Genomic DNA, 22,054 nt, shown 5'->3' with positions numbered 1-22,054 from the left:
GGCCACACGGAGATGGCAGCACGCAAAGAACAGATGCATGCAGCTGGGCCCCTGTAAGCACAGCGCTCACCTGCCCGTCTGCCCCAGAGAATGAGCAGCAGGCCCAGGGCATTCACGGTCACTCTGCCACGGCACTGCCCTCCCAGCCCTGCCGCGTCCAGCACAGCCCTGGCTCTGCCTTTCCCGTGGGACACACTCACTTGGCAGGCACCAGTACGGCTGTGAGCGTGGAGTCTGGGGGGCCGCGCTAAGCGCTTGCGGCCTGCCATGCAGCCATCACCGCTCTCTGTCACCTCCCTTCAGCCAGCCCTCGATGCAAAACGGCAAAGGACTCACTTCTCTGCCAGCAACTCCTCCCGGACCGACAAACTCACTGCCCCCAACACGCTGCGCTCCTAGGACTGATCCACAGAGCGTCCTGTGAGGGCCCAAGTGCTGACACACTGCTGGCTAATGCCATTGTGAAATGCATGTACTGTCACTAGCAAAGGAAGTATGCGGATGTGCTGAAATCATGTTTTAAAGTTTGTCCCAAAGCCCTGTGGACAACCTGGGCTTGTGCCCGACACATGCCTGGCTAGTCCCCTCTCCCTGATGGACAGCGATGATGCAAGCCCCACTGGCATGTGAAGTGAACAGGAAAAGCAGGCTGACGGGAAAGCAAGGGGGAGCTCACCCGAGGACAAGCAATGGGGGAGAAGAGCCTTACGAGGGGCTGCACTTCAGAAGGGGCTCAGACCCCTGGCTCATCGTTCACCGAGGACACTAGCGGGCCATGTGGGCTTGTGCTCTGGGGCGGTTGTTCGGGGGCAGAAGGTGCTGTAGACAAGGACTTTAGCCTGGCAGAGTTCAGTTGAGACTCTAAGAAGCGTTATCCCCTTTGTTTTACACGTCACCTGGTGTTCTTATTACCGGAGCTCTTAAATTTTAACCTTCGTAAATAAACTTCTGTTTGTTGTCACTCTGACCAGCTCTCCGTGCCGAGTTGTTCTGAAGGCCTGACCCTGAGCGGTGCCAGTCAAGCTGGGTGCACGCTGTCTCTCCGGGAACAGCTTACCTGGTCACTTCTGAGCATGGCAGTGACAGGGGCTGCGCCAAGGACTCGGGGCTTGCTGTGTGTCTGTCACTAGCCTGCACCGGGGGGGCGAGTCTGCGGAGACCGGGAAGTCAGTGCTTGTGGGTCCAGAGGCTGCTACACAGGCACAGACAAGACGGCTTCCTGCTCAGGGCAGGTGGTGGCAAGGTGTCTCACAACCCGGGATGCCCCTCGGGAGCAGCACACAGCCACCTCAGCTGCCTGCGGAGTCCAGATGCGTCCCATGAGGAGCATGGCCCACGTGCCATGAGGTTAACAGGCATGAGCTGTTGCATACCCAGGAGTTTTGACTCAGAGAGTCCCTGGGAGGAGGTTCAGTGGCTAGGGATGCCCCCTGGCTAAGTGTTTTCCCAACCTGCTGCTGCATGGACAGGCCCAGCTTTACCACGGCACCCTCCAGAACCAACGCGGTACAGCCCCAGAGCTCTGGCTACAGCTGGAACTGTGGGACTGACTCGGGGCGTGCCCTCTGCAGGCTGCTATGCCATGCATGCTTCGGCTGAGTGCAACAGCTCAGACAGCCTCCGTGCTGCCAGATTAAATCGTGAGCTCAGTGCTCATGAAAACGGAGGTGAAGCTCTCCAGTCTGGGGGCAGATTGTCTGCCGGGCTCCTGCACTCAGCCCGTGGCTACATGGGCAAGCTGCACCCATGTGACAACCGGAGAGACAACAAACTGGTTTAGTTAAATGGGAGCAAACCCCTTGTGTGGATGCTGATTTGGGGTTAAACCAATTTGGGGTCTAGTTTACGTCAATTAGAGACAAGTTTAAATGGCTCTTAAACCCAAATCGGAGCATACACACAGGGGTTGGCATCTCATCCGCTAAGTCATGGGACGCTCTGTGCTGCAGAGAAGACCTTTGCCTGGCAGGGACTCCTAGACCCTGCCCGCTCCCATTCCAGCAGGGGCCTGCCTGGCACAGAAACATGCCGGGCTGGGACACGCAGTGTGAGGGAGGCAGGCTGTGAGCAGCGACTCGCATCCAGCTGGGAGCTAATCCCCTGGGCCGAGCAGCTTTTGTTTCAGAAAGCTCAGCGAGGTCACATGCGGCGCGTTCCTGGGGAACGAGTGCCTGGCTCAGAACATGCCGAGAGTGGGGCTCGTGCCTCATAATCCCCTTGGCCTCCAGAGCCCCTCCCTCTGTCCCCCTGCCGGGTAGCACTACAAGAGCCCCCGAGACCCCTTTGGACACCACGCACTGCAGGGGAGAGAGGGGGACCCCCGGAGGCAGACAGGGCCGTGTACCGAGCAGCGTTGAGGCAGCGTCCACCCCGCCGTTGTAGACCTTCCTGTTGTCCGTGGTAGGGTAAATCTCATTCCACAGGAGCTGCACGTAATAGAGCATGAGATAGTAGCCGGCAGAGTTGAAGATCCACCAGAGGGACCAGAGCCGCAGCTGGGGCAGCTTGGCGATGGTGCCGAGCTCCCTCAGCATACGGAAGAGGGCTGAGCTGCGCCAGCGGGAGGGCGCGGGGGGCACTGGCTTGCCCCCGACGGGTTGCATTCTGTCCAGCTCCGAGGGCGAGGGGCCATCACTCCGGTTGAAGAAGAGGCTTCGCTTGGGCTGCTCCAGGAAGAGCGTCAGGACGAGCCCAAAGAGCATGAACCCCAGCGAGACATAGTTGAGCGTCATGAAGGGCACCCCGCCCACGGTGACGCAGAGCTGCCCCAGCACGGAGCTGGTGAAGACCCCCATCAGCACGGCGGCGCGGGAGTAGCTGGCCATGCGCTGGTACTGCGAGGGGGAGACCAGGGAGAAGATGTAGGAGGAGTAGGCCACGCGGGCCGCCATGGTGATGCCGTAGAAGAACTCCATGAACTGCATGGCCAGGATACCGGTGCCGAAGAGCAGCAGCAGCCAGATGGAGATGTGGCTCAGGCTCTGAAGCACCAGCACCGGCTTGTAGCGCAGGTAATCCGTCAGCAGGAAGATGGGCACCAGGACGGCCATGTAGGAGTAGGACAGGACGGGAGTGATCTCGTTGGTCACCTGCAAGGCAACGCAAACCAGTGAGAGCAGGACACGGGCACGCTCTGGGCCCCAACGCTCACATCCACATCGCCACGGGAAGGCTGCAGAGCCAGGTACGCTAGGACGTGGGGCAGGCTGGTGGCGGCTCCACCTTCTGACTGGGGGGCTGGGACCAGGCTGACCCCGGACGCCTGAATACGGATCCTGGCACCTCGTTTTAGCCCCCCCACACATCACAGCTCTGCGCTGCAGTGCTCTAGCTCAGTGGTCCCCAAACTCTGTGGGGGCACGGAAGAACATCCAGGGGGGCATGGCAGGGCCCGGGCCAGCCCCCCCCAAAGGGGCAGGGAGGGAGCCCCAGCTCTGCCCCAACCCCACCCCTGGCCCCAAACCCCAGGCAGAGCAGGAGTCCCAGCTTTGCTCCTGGCCCTCAGCCCCGGCCACGGGCCCCTGCTTTCAGCTCCCGGCCACCAGGACTCGGCGCCGGGCCCGGGGTGGGGGCACAGACACATGCTATTACAGGTCGGGGGGCGCAAGAGGAAAAGTTTGGGCACCACTGCTCTAGCAACAGGACTGCACGAGCTGAGCTTTGGAAGCCGGTCTGCTCTGGAGCCCTGAGGGCTGGGCACTTCAGCAAACTGTTGGAGTCAGAAACACCCCAAATTCCTCATCACCCAGCCAGGGCTTCCAGCACAGCAGCCAAGAACTCTGCCAGGTGAGGATCTGGGTGCAGGGGCAATCGAGATGCACAGGGGCTTCTTGGCGGGTTCTGCGTGCAACGGTAATGGGACTCTGCAGGAGGGCCCAGGTGAAGGTGGTTGGGGCTCAGCGGGAGGGGGGTGGGGGGATATAGCTTAGCAGGGGGTCTGAGTGTTGGGGGTTTAAGGGGAGGGTCCAGATGCTGGGTGAGTGGGGCTTCGTGGAGTGGAGATCCAGGTGCAGGGGGAGTGGGGATCATCGGGGGGGAGGGGGCTCAGCAGGAGGGTCTGGGTATGAGTGGGTCTGTATGCACGAGGGTTGGGTATAGGGATCTCTTCCCCTGCAGCTGAGCAGCGATAGCTGCAGGAAGCGGGGGTAGGGGGCGGAGTTTGCAGAGCTTCCTGCTCCTGCAGCCAGGGAGAAATCTGGGGGTGGGTCTGACCTGGCCCTGGATGCTGTGCAGGCGAAAAGGAAGTCCCATCCTCCCCAGCCCCAGCCAGGCCAAACAGCTGAGCCCGGCTCAGGCTAGGAGCCACCAGCCGGGTCTTCCCCCGTCCCGCCTCCTGCCCCACAGTGATTTACCTCTCTGCAGGCTGCTCTGGGCACCCGAAACATACTGCTGGGGAGGGTCGCATGACTGCTCTTGTGGCTTCCCTTTGCTTCCCCATTAGAAAGTCTGCAGGGGACATAAATTCTGGGCATGCACAGTGGCGCAGAATTCCCCCAGGAGTATAGATTGCATGAATGCTCCCACAGCCACTCATGAATCACCCAGAGAAAGGCACCAGCCAAATCGCCCTATCTCCCAGCCTTGTACCTCAGGAATATACCAACGTGCACTGCAAGTTTATTAATTGGTTCACTACTTCATCAATGGAGAGTGGATACACACCAGCCTTTCCAAACCTTAGCAGATTTACCAGCCACTGCAGGCAAACTCACTGGTAAAGATAAACAGTAAAACAAGTTTATTAACGATAAAAGATAGATGTTAAGTGAGTATAAGTGATAGGCAAAAAGTCAGAGTGCTTACCTAAAGAAAATATAAACACGCAGTCTAAACTCTCCACCCTATTAGACTGGGCAACATCTAAATTAAGCAGCTTTTCTCACCCCACTGGATAGTGCAGTTCAAAATACACTGATTTCACCCTTGAAACCTGGGCCAGTATCTTCTGTTGGAGTCTTCAGTCTTCTCGGTGTCCTTGTTGCTTGCAGCATAAGTGCGGGGAGAAGAAAAGGCCAAGCATGGGTCCCCTATGTTCTGTTTTATAGCCTTAGTCCATGTGCTTGGAGAATTCAAGTCCAGGCATGTCTGGGGGCATTGCTGAGTCCCCAGGCAAGGTTGAACAATACCCCTGGTGTGGCCTTATGCTGGTGAGTCATTGAACTGTAGCTCCCATGCTGAACAATGGTGGTTGATGGTTATTTGTCACCTGCCCAGACATTGGTTACTTTCCTCGCTGTTGTCTCTAGGGAGATAATATCTGGCCGATTCTGCAACTTACTCCACATTTTACTGACAACCATACTACACAATCTCATAACTTCATATGCTCTAATGATGTACATATTTAGATAGAACAGTGACTTTCAGCAGCTCATAACCTTTCCCCGATGTCTTACATGGCGTGCTTCATATGCAAGATCACCATTATATATAAATGAGAAATATGGAGGGTCACAGGGCCCTCCCCCAAGGTACAGAGTGTCACAGGAACCCGTTGTCCCATAGCCAGCTCACACTGCACTTTGCCACAGAAGCATCTCCACTCCCTACACCAGGGCACATCCAAAGGGGGGATGATTCAGGCCCTGCTCCCCACCAAACATTCCCCAGTTCAGGTGGAAGTAGGCGGGAGGGCCTGTGGTCAGCCTGAATCTGAAGCCGCCCCCCACCAGGCAGGCACGTTCACGAGCCTCTTTCAGTTGATAGAAGTACATGATGCAGGGCACAAGTGGGGAGCTGGGGAAGGGCTTAGGCTGCACTTCTGGATGACCTTGCACCCAGTAACACCCCTCTACTGATCAGGCTACACACTGAGTGCAGTGGGATCCCTTTCAAATGGAGACGACCAGCCAGCACCACACAATGTGCGGGGGAGCAGCAGGTTAATTCCAGCACGGCCTGTCTGTGAAAGCCAGGGGCAAACACTGACTCTCAGAGCTTCTGCTGGAGCCAGTGGGAAAACGGGTAACACAATCAAAACCGTGTCCTTTCGTACAGGGAGATCTTGGCAGACTATCAAAATGCCGGGACCACTACCAATGACTGGAATATCGGTTAGCATCCTTATTGCCAAAAACAGCTAAATCAATAGCGCTTAGCAGGCCTCTGCAACAGCCTTAGCATAGCTGAGCAAGCAGCCAAGCAGGGGGGTGACCCACTGTCCTTCGTGGTAAGAGCTCTGTTGAAATTGCTGATGCATGTGATTTAGAAAAACAGGAAGATTATCTGTATCTGCCCTTTGGGATGCGTTCCTCAGGGCCCTTAAGACATGCGGACTCTTCAAAAACACATCTAACTAATGGTTTGAGGAAACCTCTTGTTTAAACTTTGAAACTGTTTAACAGATTTTTTTACTGACATGTTATAGTTACACTAAACCAAACAAACAAGGAGAGAAAGTATGGGGCTGGTGGACGCAGCAGAAGCACTTCGTGGGCACACCGTAGGGTACTCAACGGCAGACAGGAAGACTGGCCAATTGGCCTGCTGTCCTTGTACCACTCGAAGCCAGCTCCAGACTTCGGTAATTATTGATTTTGGGGTGTTTTACGAACCGGTTGTGGATGTGTGGAAGTGATTGAGACTAAATAAAGTGAAAGCGCTCTTGCACCGTGCGGTTTGTGCCAGCCACCTAGTGCTCGGATGGCTGTGTCTCCATGGAGTTATTTCCTGCACCGCCTCGCCAAGAGTAAGTTACCAAGAGTTTTGGGGTCTTAGAAGCACGGTTACAGCAGCAGCCCGCTCGCCGCAGCCTCATTACTGAGGCCAAGCCTCTTAATAAAATCCTGGGTCCCTTATCTCGGTGAATTCAACAGCCTACCTTGTGCTGGGCCCAGTGCTGAGCAGATGCCTTTGCCCGGAGCTCAGCATTCCTTCGCATGAAAATCATCAGCGCGGGGCTCCCAGCCTGGCCCGCCCCCCAGGCACGCCAGCACGGAGCCAAAGTCCTCTCCCATGCCAAGCCCGTGTTCCTGCCGGCGGTGCAGAGAGCTCCACAGCACGGAAATGCCTGGCACCCGCCCACCCACTGCTTCCCAGCTCCTCTGCAGGGTCAGAGACTGCCTCAGGGCAAGGCCCGCCATGCCACAGCCCGGTGGGTACAGGCACAGCAGACAGCCACCACACAGCACTGTCAGTGGGGGAGGCCAGGACTGGTGCGACAGACGGGGAAGGAGTCACAGCCATGGGAGAAGAGAGCAATCTTGAGGCAGAATGTTTCCACCAGGCCCCCCTACTGAAGGAGTGACTGCCAGGCCTGCGTGTGCCAGAGACCGTTTCTGCTGCTGGCACTGGTGTGGGCAGGGAGCCCTCCGCCCTCAGGGAGCTCAGTCCTGGGCTGAGAGCCCAGGACACGGGGCTAAGCTCTGTGGCTTGCCTGGGGGAACGTGAAGAGTTGCCACTGGTATTTTAAGCAGTGTAAAGTCTCCTCCTCTCCTAGAGGCCAGGAGAGAGCTGGGTGGCCTGCAGAGGCGGTCCAGGGAGGCGGAAGCACCCCCGTAAAGAGGGGAAGCACAGGCCAGGGGCACATTCTGCTCTCAGGGCTGAGGCTTCCTGGCTCATGTGAAGATCTCTGTAGCTGCAAACACACACTTCAGCCACCCCTTTGTCTCCCCTCATCTTGGTAGCGGTGGCGGAGGCGGAGGATTCCAGGGGAAGGCCATGTGGCTCGTTGGTTCGTGGCCTCTCTCTGCCTGATCTCCCCACACAACGCCACGAGGGGTGCATTGGCTTCTGGGTAATCACCAGCAAAGAGGAGGAGCACAGCAGAGCCAGGACGCAGGGCAGCAGCAGGCAAGCTTCAACTCCAGAGCTTAGAGAGAAAGGCAAAGGGTTCCCCTAACTAGCATGGGCTCAGCAAAGGGCCTGGAAAGGGCCCTCGCCAGCTCTCCCGGTGTCCATGTTAGCACAGGACCCTCACAGCTTATGGCCCAAACCCCGCAGTAACACAGATGTGTGCACTAGGAGTGACCTCTGGAAAATCTGCCCTCAATCTCTCTCTATCTCAGTGCCCCTCTATAAAACCACCCCTCCCTGCATGCATGTACAGCTCCTGGCACAATGCGGCCTGTTCTCCCTCAGGCACCAGGCACTGCTCTCGCACAATAAAGAACAGAAGGGGCTCTGGCTAGTGTGCTCATCCAGCCATTCCCAAGCTGCCTGCCTAGGCCAGTAACTAAGCAGTCGGCATGGGGCAGAGCACAGCAGAAGTGAGTGTAACTTTACCAGGAGACAGTGAAGATCCCAGCCACGGGCGCTCTCCAGCCAAGCTGCTGCTATTTGTTCTTACACAGCCACTGCATTCCCAGCTGCACGTGTCCAGCTCCACACTGCCTCTCACTGCAGAAGAGGGTTGGGTGTTACCCATCCAGTGAGAGCCCACAGAGGCTGCGTGCTGGGATACTCCCCAGAGAAGAACCTTGCTACCAGTGGGAAAAGCCTTGTGGATGGGGGAGAAGCGGTAGACGTGGTATATCTTGACTTTAGTAAAGCTTTTGAGACTCTCTCGCATGACCTTCTCATAAACAAACTAGGGAAATGCAACCTGGATGGAGCTACCATAAGGTGGGTGCATAACTGGCTGGAAAACCGTTCCCAGAGAGTATTATCAGTGACTCACAATCATGCTGGAAGGGCATAACAAATGGGGTCCCGCAGGAATCGGTTCTGGGTCCAGTTCTGTTCAATATCTTCATCAATGATTTAGATAATGGCATAGAGAGTACACTTACAAAGTTTGCGGACGATACCAAGCTGGGAGGGGTTGCAAGTGCTTTGGAGGATAGGATTACAATTCAAAATGATCTGGACAAACTGGAGAAATGGTCTGAAGAAAACAGGATGAAATTCAATAAGGACAAATGCAAAGTACTCCACTTAGGAAGGAACAATCAGTTGCACACATACAAAATGGGAAATGACTGCCTAGAAAGGAGTACTGCGGAAAGTGATCTGGGAGTCATAGTGAATCACAACCTAAATATGAGTCAACTGTGTAACAATGTTGCCAAAAAAGTGACCATCATTCTTGGATGTATTAGCAGGATTGTTGTAAGCAAGACACGAGAAGTAATTCTTCCGCTGTACTCCGCGCTGATTAGGCCTCAACTGGAGTATTGTGTCCAGTTCTGGGCGCCACATTTCAGGAAAGATGTGGACAAATTGGAGAAAGTCCAGAGAAGAGCAACAAAAATGATTAAAGGTCTAGAAAACATGACCTATGAGGGAAGATTGAAAAAACTGGGTTTGTTTAGTCTGGAAAAGAGAAGACTGGGGAGGGACATGATAACAGTTTTCAAGTACATACAAGGTTGTTACAAGGAGGAGGGAGAAGAATTGTTCTTCTTAACCTCTGAGGACAGAGCAGGAAGCAATGGGCTTAAATTGCAGCAAGGGAGGTTTAGGCTGAACATTAGGAAAAACTTCTTGTCAGAGTGGTTAAGCACTGGAATAAATTGCCTAGGGAGGTTGTCGAATCCCCGTCACTGGAGATTAAGAGCAGGTTAGACAAACACCTGTCAGAGATGGTCTGATAAAACTTAGCCCTGCCATGAGTGCAGGGGACTGGATTAGATGACTTCTCAAGGCCCCTTCCAGTCCTATGATTCTGTGACTGCAGCCCCACAAAGCTCCACAGTCATTCAGAAAACCACTTTGGACACCTCACAGGGGCGCCAGCAGCCACCATCCCAGCAAGTCAGAGCAGGCACAAGAGGACACAGCCCTCTAGTCACCAGAGTGGAGAGAGTTGCTGGACAGCGTTACCAGTGACAGTGCCCAGAGATCATCTCCCCTCCCCACTGCCACCAGCAGGAAGGTGCAGGCAGCAGGGTAGGGGAGACTCCCTGTCCTCAGAAAGACCAGATGCCCCTGCCCTGCTTCCCCACACTTCTGAATCTCCCCAGCTGGCCGGGATTGCTGAGCAGCCGTGGCCTGATAACTGTGCAGAGTCCCCAGACGAGCCTCTCCCTGCCCTCTGAGCGGCCCTGCCCAGGATGGGGAGCAAGTCAGAGAGAGCAGCAATCCCATGCTCGGCCCACGAGGCCAGCAGCACAGGCCCCTTGCCTCCCATCCCTCGTCCTGCCCCTCACGCTACCACGAGCGGATTCTGCAAAGCACTTCGGGCTGCGGCTCACACGGAAGACACTACCTAAACTAAAGGTGCATCCATTGATTTTCAGGCAGCCGAGACCAGTAGATCATCTCGGCTGATGTAGTCACAGGTATTACACCTATCCCCCAAGACTGTTAGTATAATCCCCGAGAGCTCGGGCAAACGCACTGACTGGCAGGGCAGCGTTCGCCAGCCCTAGCGCCAGGGCATCCATCAGACAGGCCTGCTTCCATGGAGCTCTGCTGCTGCCCTCTCTGGCGAGGCTCTGCACGTGCATCGGGCACAGAAAGGTTAACTAAAACGGGCACATTTTAAAAGCCCTTTGTAAACACGTTTCTTTCTTTATAAGCTCCTTGTTTTTCCCCCTCCCACAGCACATACCCAAACTGCTCACACAGGAAGCCACAGCTGATGGCTCTGAAATTTGACCTCTTGGGAAGCGAGGCAGAAGGGAGGCCCTGAGCACGGAGCACAAGGGTGACATGATCTAGTCCATGCGGTGTTCTGCACCAGTCCTTGGCACACTGTAACCCCCATGCCAGACCACGTGCGCTTGGCCAGGTGCACTCCAGCCGAGGCTTTCCAGAGAAGCAGAAACTGCTCCTTGTTAAGGCGATTAATTGGGTTAAAACCTAAGCCACCAGGAAAGCCGGGCAGGGTTCGTTTATGGCGTGATAATTATACCATCCAGAGGATCACATGGGTCTGTTGGTGCTGCAAACCAAAGAGAACAGTTCAAATCTGGCATTTGGACAACGGAAGATACTTTCGAAAAAAAAAATTTTTTTTAAATTATTTTTCAAAAAAATTGTCCAGCTTCAACCCCACAATGGACACTTGGACACTGTAAGGGTTGAGGGAGTTTTTTAGATTTCCATGACTAGGGGGTTGTGTTGACAATCTGGATTTTCCAGTTTAGTCACATGGGGGAGGTTCAATCTTGAAAATCTCCACTTTTCCAAAATTCCGATTTCACAAACATTTCCTCCAAAGCATGATGTTTCCAGCACAGGAATGAGTCCGTTGACACATTCCCAAGCCCAGCACAATGCAAAATACTGCTGGATTTGGGCAAATCCTTTTCCCTGTTTTTCAACTGGCTGCAGTATCTCTTCCAGGGTCTTCTGTGCAACTCCTCACCCTGAAATCCCCCCCCAGTGCAAAGCCAGGCACCTGAGAGGGAAGAAACAGGCTGTAGAGAGGCCTTTTGGCCTCTAAGTGCCTCTTTTACTCGGCTGTTTAGCCATGGTGGCATTTTTTTGATCCTCATGCTGGTTTGTTTTTTTCATGTGTGGTATAGATTTAGTGTAAGCCTCTAGTATGGTGTTTTTAATAGTCTCCATGCCGTTTGCTGGCATTTCACCCTGGCATGTTGCTTTCAATTTCCATTTCACAAGTCTCCTTACTTCTGTGCAGTTCCCCTTTTTGAGGTTCGATGCTCCTGCGGTGGGTTTCTTTGGCATTTCCCGCTCCAGGGCTGTGACATGGAATTGCATTCGGGCTGCGAGGACGGAGAGTAACGACTCCAGCGTGGAGGCTGCACAGTGCGGGCACAGTGAACTGTCCTGAGCAGAGAACGTCTCCAGGAGCCGGCGCTGCGGTCCCCCTCCTCGCCAATGCCGCCCGGCTCGGCTGCATGTGCCCCGTCAGCCAGCAGGGGTTGGGGTCTCCATTGCCACGAAGGGTGAGAGAAGGACTCTCCTTATCTGTGTGCGGGGACCGTTCCCAGCATTCAGCCGGGATTCACGGAGGCGCTGGGCTTCATCTGGCCCCTTGGCAGCTGGGGGACAGTGCAGAAAGTGAACTCTCAGCCTGCGCTGATTCAAGGTCCTGCCCACCCGTGGCTGCCCTCCCCCACACTGCCCATTCCCCTTCCCCTCCCTCGACAGCCGCAGGGGCAGGGTCAGAGGGGCAGGAACAATGCTGACCCACTTATGTCACGGAGTTTGCATAACCTCCGACGAAAGGCCCCTGGAAGCACATGCCCCCATTACTCTCTGGGAGGGGCCGGCAGGGGTCGGTCAGTGGCAGCAGGGGGTGGGCACAGGGTCTCCTTCGCGCTAGCTCAGGGGCTGTGCGGGTCACATGACACTTGTTTTGCCTGGCGTTGTCTAGCCGTTCACCCGTGACACTCCTCGGTGCAGCGGGGATCTGTCCCTGCACCAGTGAACTAAGCCAGGCCGCGCTGCAGGGACGGCACGAGGAGGGGTGGGCCGGGCAGCTTCCCCTCAGCAATCAGACGAGATCGACCCCTGGCCATCGAGATGCTCTTTTAAAGTCACTTTCCCAGTCAGGAAGCTGCAGAGGGGCCTGAGTGAGAGACAGAGCAGCCCACCTGCCCCCACAGGCCAGCCCCTGCCATGCTGGCAGCTCAGTGCAGGGCACATTCCTGGTCACCGAGCTCAAGGCCCATCACCTCACCTGGATGGCCGTGTCCCCCCTGCCTAGGACGGGAGATCAGCCCCTTAGCATGGGGCTCTGGAGACCCCGCCCGCGAGAGGGGTCCCACAGGACAGAGAGCGGCACACGCTAGCTCAGGGGCATCAGCTGGCAACCGGAGGGGAGCACTGAGATGAAATCTCCAGCCACCTCTGTGGTGGAAAGGGTCTCTGAGACTCGGGGCAGGAGGCTACCAATCCTCATGGACCCGCTCTGACTCCTGCTCTCACAGCCCCCACAGGGCCTAGCGCACAGGGGTGCCATCTGTGGGGGGCTCACTGGTGACAACAGTCGCACTGCACAAGGCACCTGTGAGGTCAGAGGAGCAGAGCACCCAGCAATCCCGAGACCCAAACTGCCCTCCGCATCAACCACATCACCCCTCCAAAATCCCAACCCGGCCTGGCCTCTCCCTGCTCCTCTCTGGGACACTCAGTGCTGGGCTAGAGCGCTGGCAGCCACCAAGCAAGGAGATCATCTGCACACAAGGGTGCCACTCACCGTCCTCCCTCACCCTCCAGAGAGGACACAGCCCAGACCCGCCGAACCCCATCGCCCCTCAGAAGCGGGCTCAGGCCCAGCCAGGAGATGTTCCCACGGAAGACCAGCCAGGTAGCATAGAGTCAGGCTTTGCTCTTGGGAGCTGAAGCCAATAAGAACCATAGAACTGTATGGCTGGAAGGGACCTCAACAGGTCATCTAGTCTGGCCCACTGCACTGAGGCAGGACCAAGTGAACCTAGACTATCCCTGACAGATGTTTGTCCAACCTGTTCTTCAAAACCTCTGAGGGGGATTCCACACACACACACACCCCAGAAGCCTGTTCCAGAGCTTAACTACCTTTATAATTGGAAAGTTTTTCCTAATATCTAACCTAAATTATCCCCAATACTTTTTGTCCTACCTTCAAGGGACATGGAGGCCAATTGATCACCCTCCTCTGGATAACACCTCTTCGTATATTTGCATTATGTTCTCAGGTCCCCTCTCAGACTTCTTTTCTCAAGACTAAAGATGCCCCGTTTTTTTTAACCTTTCCTCAAAGATAAGATTTTCTAAACCTTTTCTCATTTTTGTTGCTCTCCTCCTCTGGACTTTTCAATTTATCCACATCTTTCCTAAAATGTGACACCCAGAATTTAATAGGGCCAATTTCACAAAGCTGAAAACAATTATGAACCCAAATCAGCTGGGAGGAGGAGTTTAATCAGAAAAATGTAAAGGATAATTGGGAATCATTTAAGAACACATTAATAGATGCCCAATAAGAAAAGGAGTACTTGTGGCACCTTAGAAACTAACCAATTTATTTGAGCATAAGCCTTCGTGAGCTACAGCTCACTTCATCAGATGCATACTGTGGAAAGTGTAGAAGATCTTTTTATACACACAAAGCATGAAAAAATACCTCCCCCCACCGCACTCTCCTGCTGGTAATAGCTTATCTAAAGTGATCACTCTCCTTACAATGTGTATGATAATCAAGGTGGGCCATTTCCAGCACAAATCCAGGGTTTAACAAGAACGTCTTGGGGGGGGGGGGGTAGGAAAAAACAAGGGGAAATAAGTTACCTTGCATAATGACTTAGCCACTCCCAGTCTCTATTCAAGCCTAAGTTAATTGTATCCAATTTGCAAATGAATGATGCCCAATGAGTCTTAATCCTACAACTGAGGAAGAAGATTGTGCTGGTTAGAAAAACTGCCTGGTTTAGAAGGGAAATGAAGGCAGCTGTAAAAAATATTTTTTTATATATATAAAACAAATGGAAGAAAGGGGAAGATGATAATAATGAATATAAAGCAGAAATTATGAATTGTAGAAAATTGATACGGGAAGCCAAGGGACTCCAGGACAACTCTATGACTAACAGAGTTAAGGACAATAAGGAGGAGCTGGTCACTAGCTGGTTTGAACAAGAGTGGATTCTCAAATGGTGAATTCGCCGTAACTTGAAGTCTTTAAGTCATGATTTGAGGACTTCAGTAACTCAGACAGAGATTATGGGACTATTACAGGAGTGGGTGCATGAGATTGTGTGGCCTGAGATGTGTAGGAGGTCAGACTAGATGATCACAACGGTCCCTTCTCACCTTAAAAGTCTATGAGCCTACAAGTTTTTAACACATATTAGGAACGAAAAGAATCCTGACTATGGTATTGGTCCATTACTAGACGGAAATGGTAGAATTGTCAATAATAATGAAGAAAAGGCAGAAGTGTTCAATAAATATTTCTGTTCTGTATTTGGGGAAAAAACAGATGACAGAGTCTCATAGTACAGTGAGAACACTCTTTCCATTCCGTTAGTATCTCTAGTATCACAAGTACTCCTTTTCTTTTTGGGATGACCTGAGTAATTATAGGCCTGTCAGCCTGACATCCAGCTGCTGATATGGGACTCAATTAATAATGAACTAAAGGACGATAATATAATGAATACAAATCTACATGTCTTTATAGAAAATAGATCCTGTCAAACTAAACTGATGTCTTTTTCAGATGAGATTATAAGTTTCATCGATAAAGGTAATAATGTAGAGATAATAAGACTTCTGTAAGGCATTTTACTTGGATCCACGTGACATTCTGATTAAAAATATAGATCAATATTTAATGAACATGGCACACATGGAATGGATGAAAAACTGGCTAACTGATAAGTCTCAAAAATGTAACTGTAAACAGGGAATCGACATTGACCAGGTCTGTTTCCAATGAGATCATGCAGGAATCAGTTCTTAGCCCTATGCTATGTAACATCTTTATCAATGACTAGAACAAAAACATAAAATCATCACTGATAAAGTTTATAGATGACACAAAAATTGGAGGAGTGGTAAATAAAGAGGAGGACGCTGATTGACAGATATCTATATTGCTTGGTAAACTGGGCGCAAGCAAACAACAAGCATTTTAATTTGGCTAACTGTAAATGTACAAAACTAGGAAAAAAGAATGTCGGCCATAATTACAGGATGGGGACTCTATCCTGGGAAGTAGGGACTCTGAAAAAGATTTGGAGGTCATGGTGGATAATCAGTTGAACTTGATTTCCCAGTGGGCCAAAAGAGTTAATGTGATCCTGGGATGCCTAAACAGGGGAATCTCGAGTAGGAGTAGAAAGATTATTTTACCTCTGCATTTGGCACTGATGCAACTGCTGCTGGAATCCTGTGTCCAGTGCTGGTGCCCACAATTCAAGAAGGATTTGACAAAGTGGAGAGGGGTCAGAGAAGAGCTACGAGAATGATGAAAGGATTCGAAACCTGCCTTACACACTCAAGGAGTATGATCTATTCACTTAACAAAAAGAAAATTAAGGGATGATTTGATCACAGTCTATAAACACCTACATGGGGAACAAATATTTATTAATGGGCTCTTCAATCTAGCAGAGAGAGGTCTAACACGTTCCAATGGCTGGAAGCTGAAGCTAGACAAATTCAAACTGGAAATAAAGGAATACATTTTTAATGGTGACCGTAATTAACCATTGGAACAATTTACCGGAGGTCGTGGTGGATTCTCCAGCACTGACCATTTTTAAATCAAGGTTGGATGTTTTTATCAAAGATCTGCTCTAAAAAATTATTTTGGGGGCAGGTCTCTGGCCTGTGCTGTACAGGGCATCAGACTGGATGGTCCCAGTGGTCTCTTCTGGCCTTAGACTCCATGAATCTAAGAATTAAACACAGTTCTCCAGCTAAGACCTCACCACTGCTAAGCAGGACAGGACAATTACTTCCGATGTCTTACATCCAACATTCCTGTTACTACACCTTAGAATGATATTAGCCTTCTTCACAACCACATCATGTTATTGACTCACATTCAATTTGTGACCCACTAACACGCCCTGCCCGATCCTTTTCCGGAGAACTACCCCTAGCCTGTTCTTCCCCACTTCGGAGTTGTACATTTGACTTTTGCTTCCTGAGTGAAGTACTTTGCACTTGTCTTTGCTGAATTTCATCTTGTTCATTTCAGACCAATTCTCTACTTTGTCAAGGTCATTTTGAATCCTAATCCCGTATGCCAAACAGCTTGCAACCCTTTGCAGCTTTGTGTCATCAGCACATTTCATAAGCATACTCTCCACTGCATTATACAAGTCATTAATGAAAATATGGACTATTACTGTATGCAGGGGACCCCACTAAATATGCCCTTCCAGTTTGTCAGCGAACCATTGAAAACGATCTTTCAGTACAGTCTTTCAGCCAGTTCTGCACTTGCCTTACAGTAATTTCATCTAGACCCCATTTCCCTAGTTTGTCTATGAGACTATCACGTGGGACTGTATCCAAAGCCTGACTAAAATCACAATACGTCACATCTACTGCTCCCCCCGCCCACTAGCCCTGTAACCCTGTCAAAAAAGGAAACTAGGTTGAGGAGTGAGGAAACCAACCCCCCCCAACACCCCACAGAGCGATCATGCTGGGGGATGACACCTGGGCCAGCTGGATTGAAAGGCAGCCGGAAACCATGTCGTCCCCAAGCCTGCTGTATGCTCCCCCCACAGCCTGGGAGTGCCCATATCCAGCGCCAGGGTCTGGCACACAGACCACCCCCACGGGGTGGGAGGTGGGGGAGCTGTGGGCCCAGCAGAACAATGGGATAAAGCGGGATGAAAAGTACCCACTCTTCCCTGCTACTGACAGCAGCCTCCTCTGTACCGCAGCTCCCAGCTGACTTTTCTGGTCTTGCCAGACTCAGACGAGAACACAGCAGGGGGGAGCCGTGGCAGGCCGTCGCCAGTGTTTCCAAACCACAGCCCATCCCTGTCTCCCCACCCACCCCTCTCTGTGCCCTCTCTGCCGGGCTCCCCTCTCACTCCCGCCAGGCTCTGCCTCGGGAGCCCTGAGCACAAGGCCCAGGGCTGATCCCTCATGGTAGCACTGGGCAGTGCTGAGGAGCCCTTTGGCTGATCACAGAGAGGATGTTACAGCCTCTCCCTCCCCTGACAAGCCATACGTGAAACGTGCACCTCAGACTGCCCCCCATCACGGCAGCATCCCAGCTGGCCCCAGGGCTGGCCTCTCAGAACCACAGCGACTCAGACACCTCCCCTAGAAACCCGGCGCAGCTGTCTCCTCTCTCCTGCATGTCAGCGAGGCAAGTAACTCAGGGCTGTGCCTCGCTGCACTTTGCCATCTCTGACCATGCCCGTCTGAAGGGTTTCTCATTTCCACTGCCTGGGCTGGGCAGCCACAGCACAGACGCAGCAGGAACTAAAGGCTCTGGACTCAGGGATGGGGAGGGCAGCGGGACAGCGTGGGGAAGCAGGATCTTCACCCAGGATCCATCAGGCCGTGGGGGTCTCAAGCATCTCCCCTAAACATGGAACAGGGTCTTAGCTTGGGCTACCCTTGGCCCAGCTCTCACATTTAAAAACCAGCTCAATTTAACTCAGCCCCCACCCGTGGGTGGCCTTGGGGCGAGCTCCGTTTGTGGGCACAGGTATGGAGTGCACCTCCTGTGGCCTTTCCACGGCTCAGCGAGACACACCGAGCTCCCAGAGGTAGCGGCTCTTACAACGGGGCTGAGAATGCCTCATGTGAAGAACGTGGCACCGGTGCTGTCTCCAAACCCTAGTGTAGCATATGTATGCACAGGCTGTGTCCCCTCACACCGCTGGACAACACTGGAGAGGAGCCCCCTTTTCACTGACAGCCTCCCAGATGGACCCCTCACCCCGAGGTGCCATCAGCCTTCGGAGCTCTTGAACCACATGCAAAGGGGCAGTAGCTTGCAATCCAGCTAAGAGCAAACCCCGTAACCCAGCCGGGCGGCTAGCACACAGGGACGGAGAAGAACTCCCACCACCCCTGCAGACGCGCTGGGGCGCTCTTGCTGCTTGAGAAGAGCGTTGTCTGGTTGTGTGAAAAACACAAGGAATTGCGCACACGACACAAACAGATATAAGGGGCAGACACTGGCCTACCAGTGGGGAGAGGGCTCTGAATTGCTGGTATAGAGAGCACACCTGTCCCGGACGGATGTACCTCTCACTCCAGTCCGGTGCTGTCCCACCTCACAGATAGATTTGCATCACTAGCACCTCCCCCTCATTGCTTCATCTCAGCACGTACTGCTCTCCCATCCGCCAGAGAGAATCACTTCCGTGAGCCCCTGTAGCAGCCCCCCAGGAGCAGTGTTTACGGGAGCCTAACTTGCCCTTAAGGAGATGCTCAAAAGGAGCGCATGTTGCAGACTGCTGCTCTCCAGAGCCAGGTGCATGGCAGCTGCATGGTGGGGGAGGCGGAGAGACACACACTGCAAACTCACCTCTTCCATGGTGAAGTTCTTGTCAGCTCCCAGCAAGTAGGGGGTGATGAAGCTCTCCCCAGGTCTGATCTGGGTCATGAAGCCGTAAAAGCAGAGGTAGAAGACGAGGAACTTCCAGCGCTGGTCCACTGCAGACTCAGGGGGGTGCATTACAGAGCCATCATCCTCGACAGACATGGCTCTGCCGTCGCCCTTCTCTGGTGCATCAGAGGGAAACGACCTTTTCCCAGGTGGCCGTCAGACAGGCTGAGCCACTTTCAGGCCAGTCTCTCTGTCTCCTTGCAGAGAGAATCTCCCACCCATAGATCTGCTGCTGGAATTTCTGTGGAAATAGAAGAGTTTGGCAACAAATCAAATTTCTCTGCAAAATAATTGCAAACAAATACCCTGAACTTTCTCTCTGGTATATGTTTTTTCTAGCTGCAAAGTCACAAAAACAAAAAAGCCGACACACACTTCCTTCGAAGACGCAGGCAGCACAAATAGATGGGTGTTCTCAGAGGATGTTTAAGAACTAAGTAAAATAAATCGCAAACCTCAGTAAGTCTGGTTTACAGGGGTTTGCTTGTTCCTTTGCCTCACTCTTTAGCTAATACCTGAAAATCCCCACTTGTTCCACCGAAAAGCCAGGCAGATTGGTTTGTTTCTCTCAGCTGGAAAGTTTTACCCCCCAAGGTGCTGAATTCCAGGGGAGGCAAAGGGACTTCTGCCAGAGGAATGGGAATGTTGCAGTGACCCAGTCCCACTGAATTTAACAGGGAATCAAAGCCCCACTGTAGAATGCTGTGGGATGGTTACCATTCTCTATTAAATAGTCTGTAGCAGTGATGAGCTGCCAAATCTTAACAAACAGTTCCCTATAAAAAGTTCTGATTTAAGGGATGTGCCTCTGTCCTGCCCCCTCCCACCTTCCCCAGGCTCCATCCTGCCCCCCAGGCTCTATCCTGCCCCTTCCTGTCCCCCCAGGCTCTGTCCTGCCCCCCTGCCCTCCCCAGGCCCATTCTCCATCCCAGGTGCCTGCTGGTGGCGCAGGAGTCCTGCAGCCCTTGCATCAGTAGGGTCGCTCCCGGCATGTGGGGCGGCGGCTCCCTTCTGCCCGACTCCCCACTGTGGGAGGTGAGCACCCCCGAGCGGCGGAAGCCGGACAGCCCCACAGTGCAGGAGAGACTGGGGGGGCCACGCCCCAGCACGCCCAAGGCAGCCCCCAGCCATGACACCAGCCAGCCCTGCCCGGCTCCTGGGGCAGAGGAGGCTGCTGCTGCCAGGGGCCTGGCTCCCCGGCCCTACACGGTGCCCAGTCACATGATGCCTGATCTCCCTGCCCAGCGCAACCGGTCACGCTTCCTGGGCTGGGCAGGAAGCAGCATGGAGCTCAGCCGCGGCTGCTGAGCGAGGCGGCATTGGATCAGCCTCTGCCCGCGGGGCCCCGGAGCAGCTGCCCGGATGGTTGCGCAGTGCAGGTACCAGCCGCAGTGCAGCCCCTGCCCCAAGACAGGACGCAGGGCCCCGCAGCCCTTCCATAGCCCCGCGCACCCCAAACGGTGCTGCTCCATGCACCCCCCTCTAGCACCGAGCCCCTTCTCCAACCAGGGCCAGCTCTAGGATCTTTGCCGCCCCAAGCAAAAATATTTTTGGCAGCCCCCGGTTTTTTGTGTCCCCCCCGCCCCTTCCCAACCCCTTCCCCAAATCCCCGGCCCTGCCTCCTCCCCTGGGTGTGCCGCATTTCCCCCCCATTGCTTCCTACGGCTTCCCCCCGCATGAGCAACGAGGGGGGAGGCAGCGCGTTCAGGGGAGCAGGCGAAGCGGAGGTGAGCGAGGGTGGGGGGGAGTGCAGGAAGTAACGGGTGGGGGGGGGGGGTAGAGGAACCGCTCCCCGCCCCAGCTCACCTCTGCTCCACCATTGCCGCTGCTCGGCTTCTCTCTCCCTCCCTCCCTCCCAGGCTTGCCGCGCGCCAAACAGCTGTTTCGCGCAGCAAGCCTGGGAGGGAGCGGGGAGAAGCGGAGCGGTGGCGGCAGGCTCAGGGGAGCAGGCGGAGGCGAGCTGGAGCGGCGGGGGCACATTTCTAGCGGGCAGCATGGCCGGCGCCGGAATACCGCCCCTAGAAATGGGCTGCCCCAAGCACCTGCTTGTTTTGCTGGTGCCTAGAGCCGGCCCTGTCTCCAACAGCCCCTAGCGCTGTGAGTCGGGGCCCCCTTGGCCTGGGGGGCTGCCCCAGCCAAGCCCCAGCCTGGCTTTCTGGGGCAGCGACTGCCTACCCAACCCCGCTCCATTCCCTGTCCCCTGACCGCCCCCCCAGAACCTTCGCCCGCTCCAACCACTCCCTGCTCCTTATCCAACCCCTCCTCCCACAGCCCCCTTACTATGCTGCTCAGGGCAGCGTGCCTGGATGCCACGCGGCCTGCTGGAGCTCGCAGCCCCCCCACACTTACCATGCTGCTCAATGCGGCAGGAGCTGCAGAGCTGCCCAGGAGTGGTCCAGAGCGCTGGCACCGGCAGCGAGGCACCCTGAGGCTCTGCGAGAGGGGGGGAGGCAGGCCAGGGGAGCCTCCCCAGCGGGGAGCTCAGGGAGCCCTAACAACCGGTTCTAAAACTGCTTCTAAATTTAACAACCAGTTCGCATGAACCGGCTCCAGCTCACCACTGGTCTGTCGGTTAGTAGCGCCGTTTCCATAACTTCCTACTAGTGACACCACTGTTAAACTTTATAGGCCTGGTCTTTAAAAACTTACTTGTTTTTTCCTTCGGCCGGTTCTAAATATAGATTATTAAACTATTGGCCTCAGACTCATCACGATGAGACAGCTAATTCCACAGAGAGTAAAAGGATTCAACTGACTCAAGAGTAAATGTAACAGGCCCTTTGTTTCCAGTGAATACAGCAGATACGGACTTGTGCACCTACCGTAACTATTGGGCAGGGATGCTGGAACAATTTTTATAGTGGGGATGCTGAGAGCCGTTGAACCACACTGTAAACCCTAAAAAGAAAAGGAGGACTTGTGGCACGAAAGCTCATGCTCAAATAAATGGGTTAGTCTCTAAGGTGCCACAACTCCTCCTTTTCTTTTTGCGGATACAGACTTACCCGAGCTGCTCCTCTGAAACTGTAAACCCTGTATGTGATGGAAGTCACTTCAAGTCAGGGGGTGCTGCAGCACCCCCAGCACCAGGACCTATGCTATTGGGATCTGACTGACTTTGGCGCA

General features: G+C 53.9%; 1 protein-coding gene across 2 annotated transcripts in view; it reads right to left on the bottom strand.

Moving 5' to 3' along the window:
* Window positions 1-22,054, bottom strand: part of SLC19A1 (solute carrier family 19 member 1) — a 40,616-nt gene that overhangs the window by 5,683 nt on the left and 12,879 nt on the right. For both annotated transcript variants that reach the window (XM_073306910.2, XM_073306909.2), the window contains 2 exons: window positions 18,848-19,169; window positions 2,345-3,089 (listed from right to left, as the gene is read on the bottom strand). In XM_073306910.2, the coding sequence (XP_073163011.1) occupies window positions 2,345-3,089; window positions 18,848-19,024 (922 nt within the window). In that variant the 5' untranslated portion in view covers window positions 19,025-19,169. The remainder of the gene's footprint in view (window positions 1-2,344; window positions 3,090-18,847; window positions 19,170-22,054) is intronic.

Source organism: Lepidochelys kempii, chromosome 11 (genome assembly GCF_965140285.1).
Source record: "Lepidochelys kempii isolate rLepKem1 chromosome 11, rLepKem1.hap1, whole genome shotgun sequence".
Classification (NCBI taxonomy): domain Eukaryota; kingdom Metazoa; phylum Chordata; order Testudines; family Cheloniidae; genus Lepidochelys; species Lepidochelys kempii.
The sequence above is the reverse complement of the archived record's forward strand: the minus strand, read 5'-3'. Positions and strand labels throughout refer to the sequence as shown.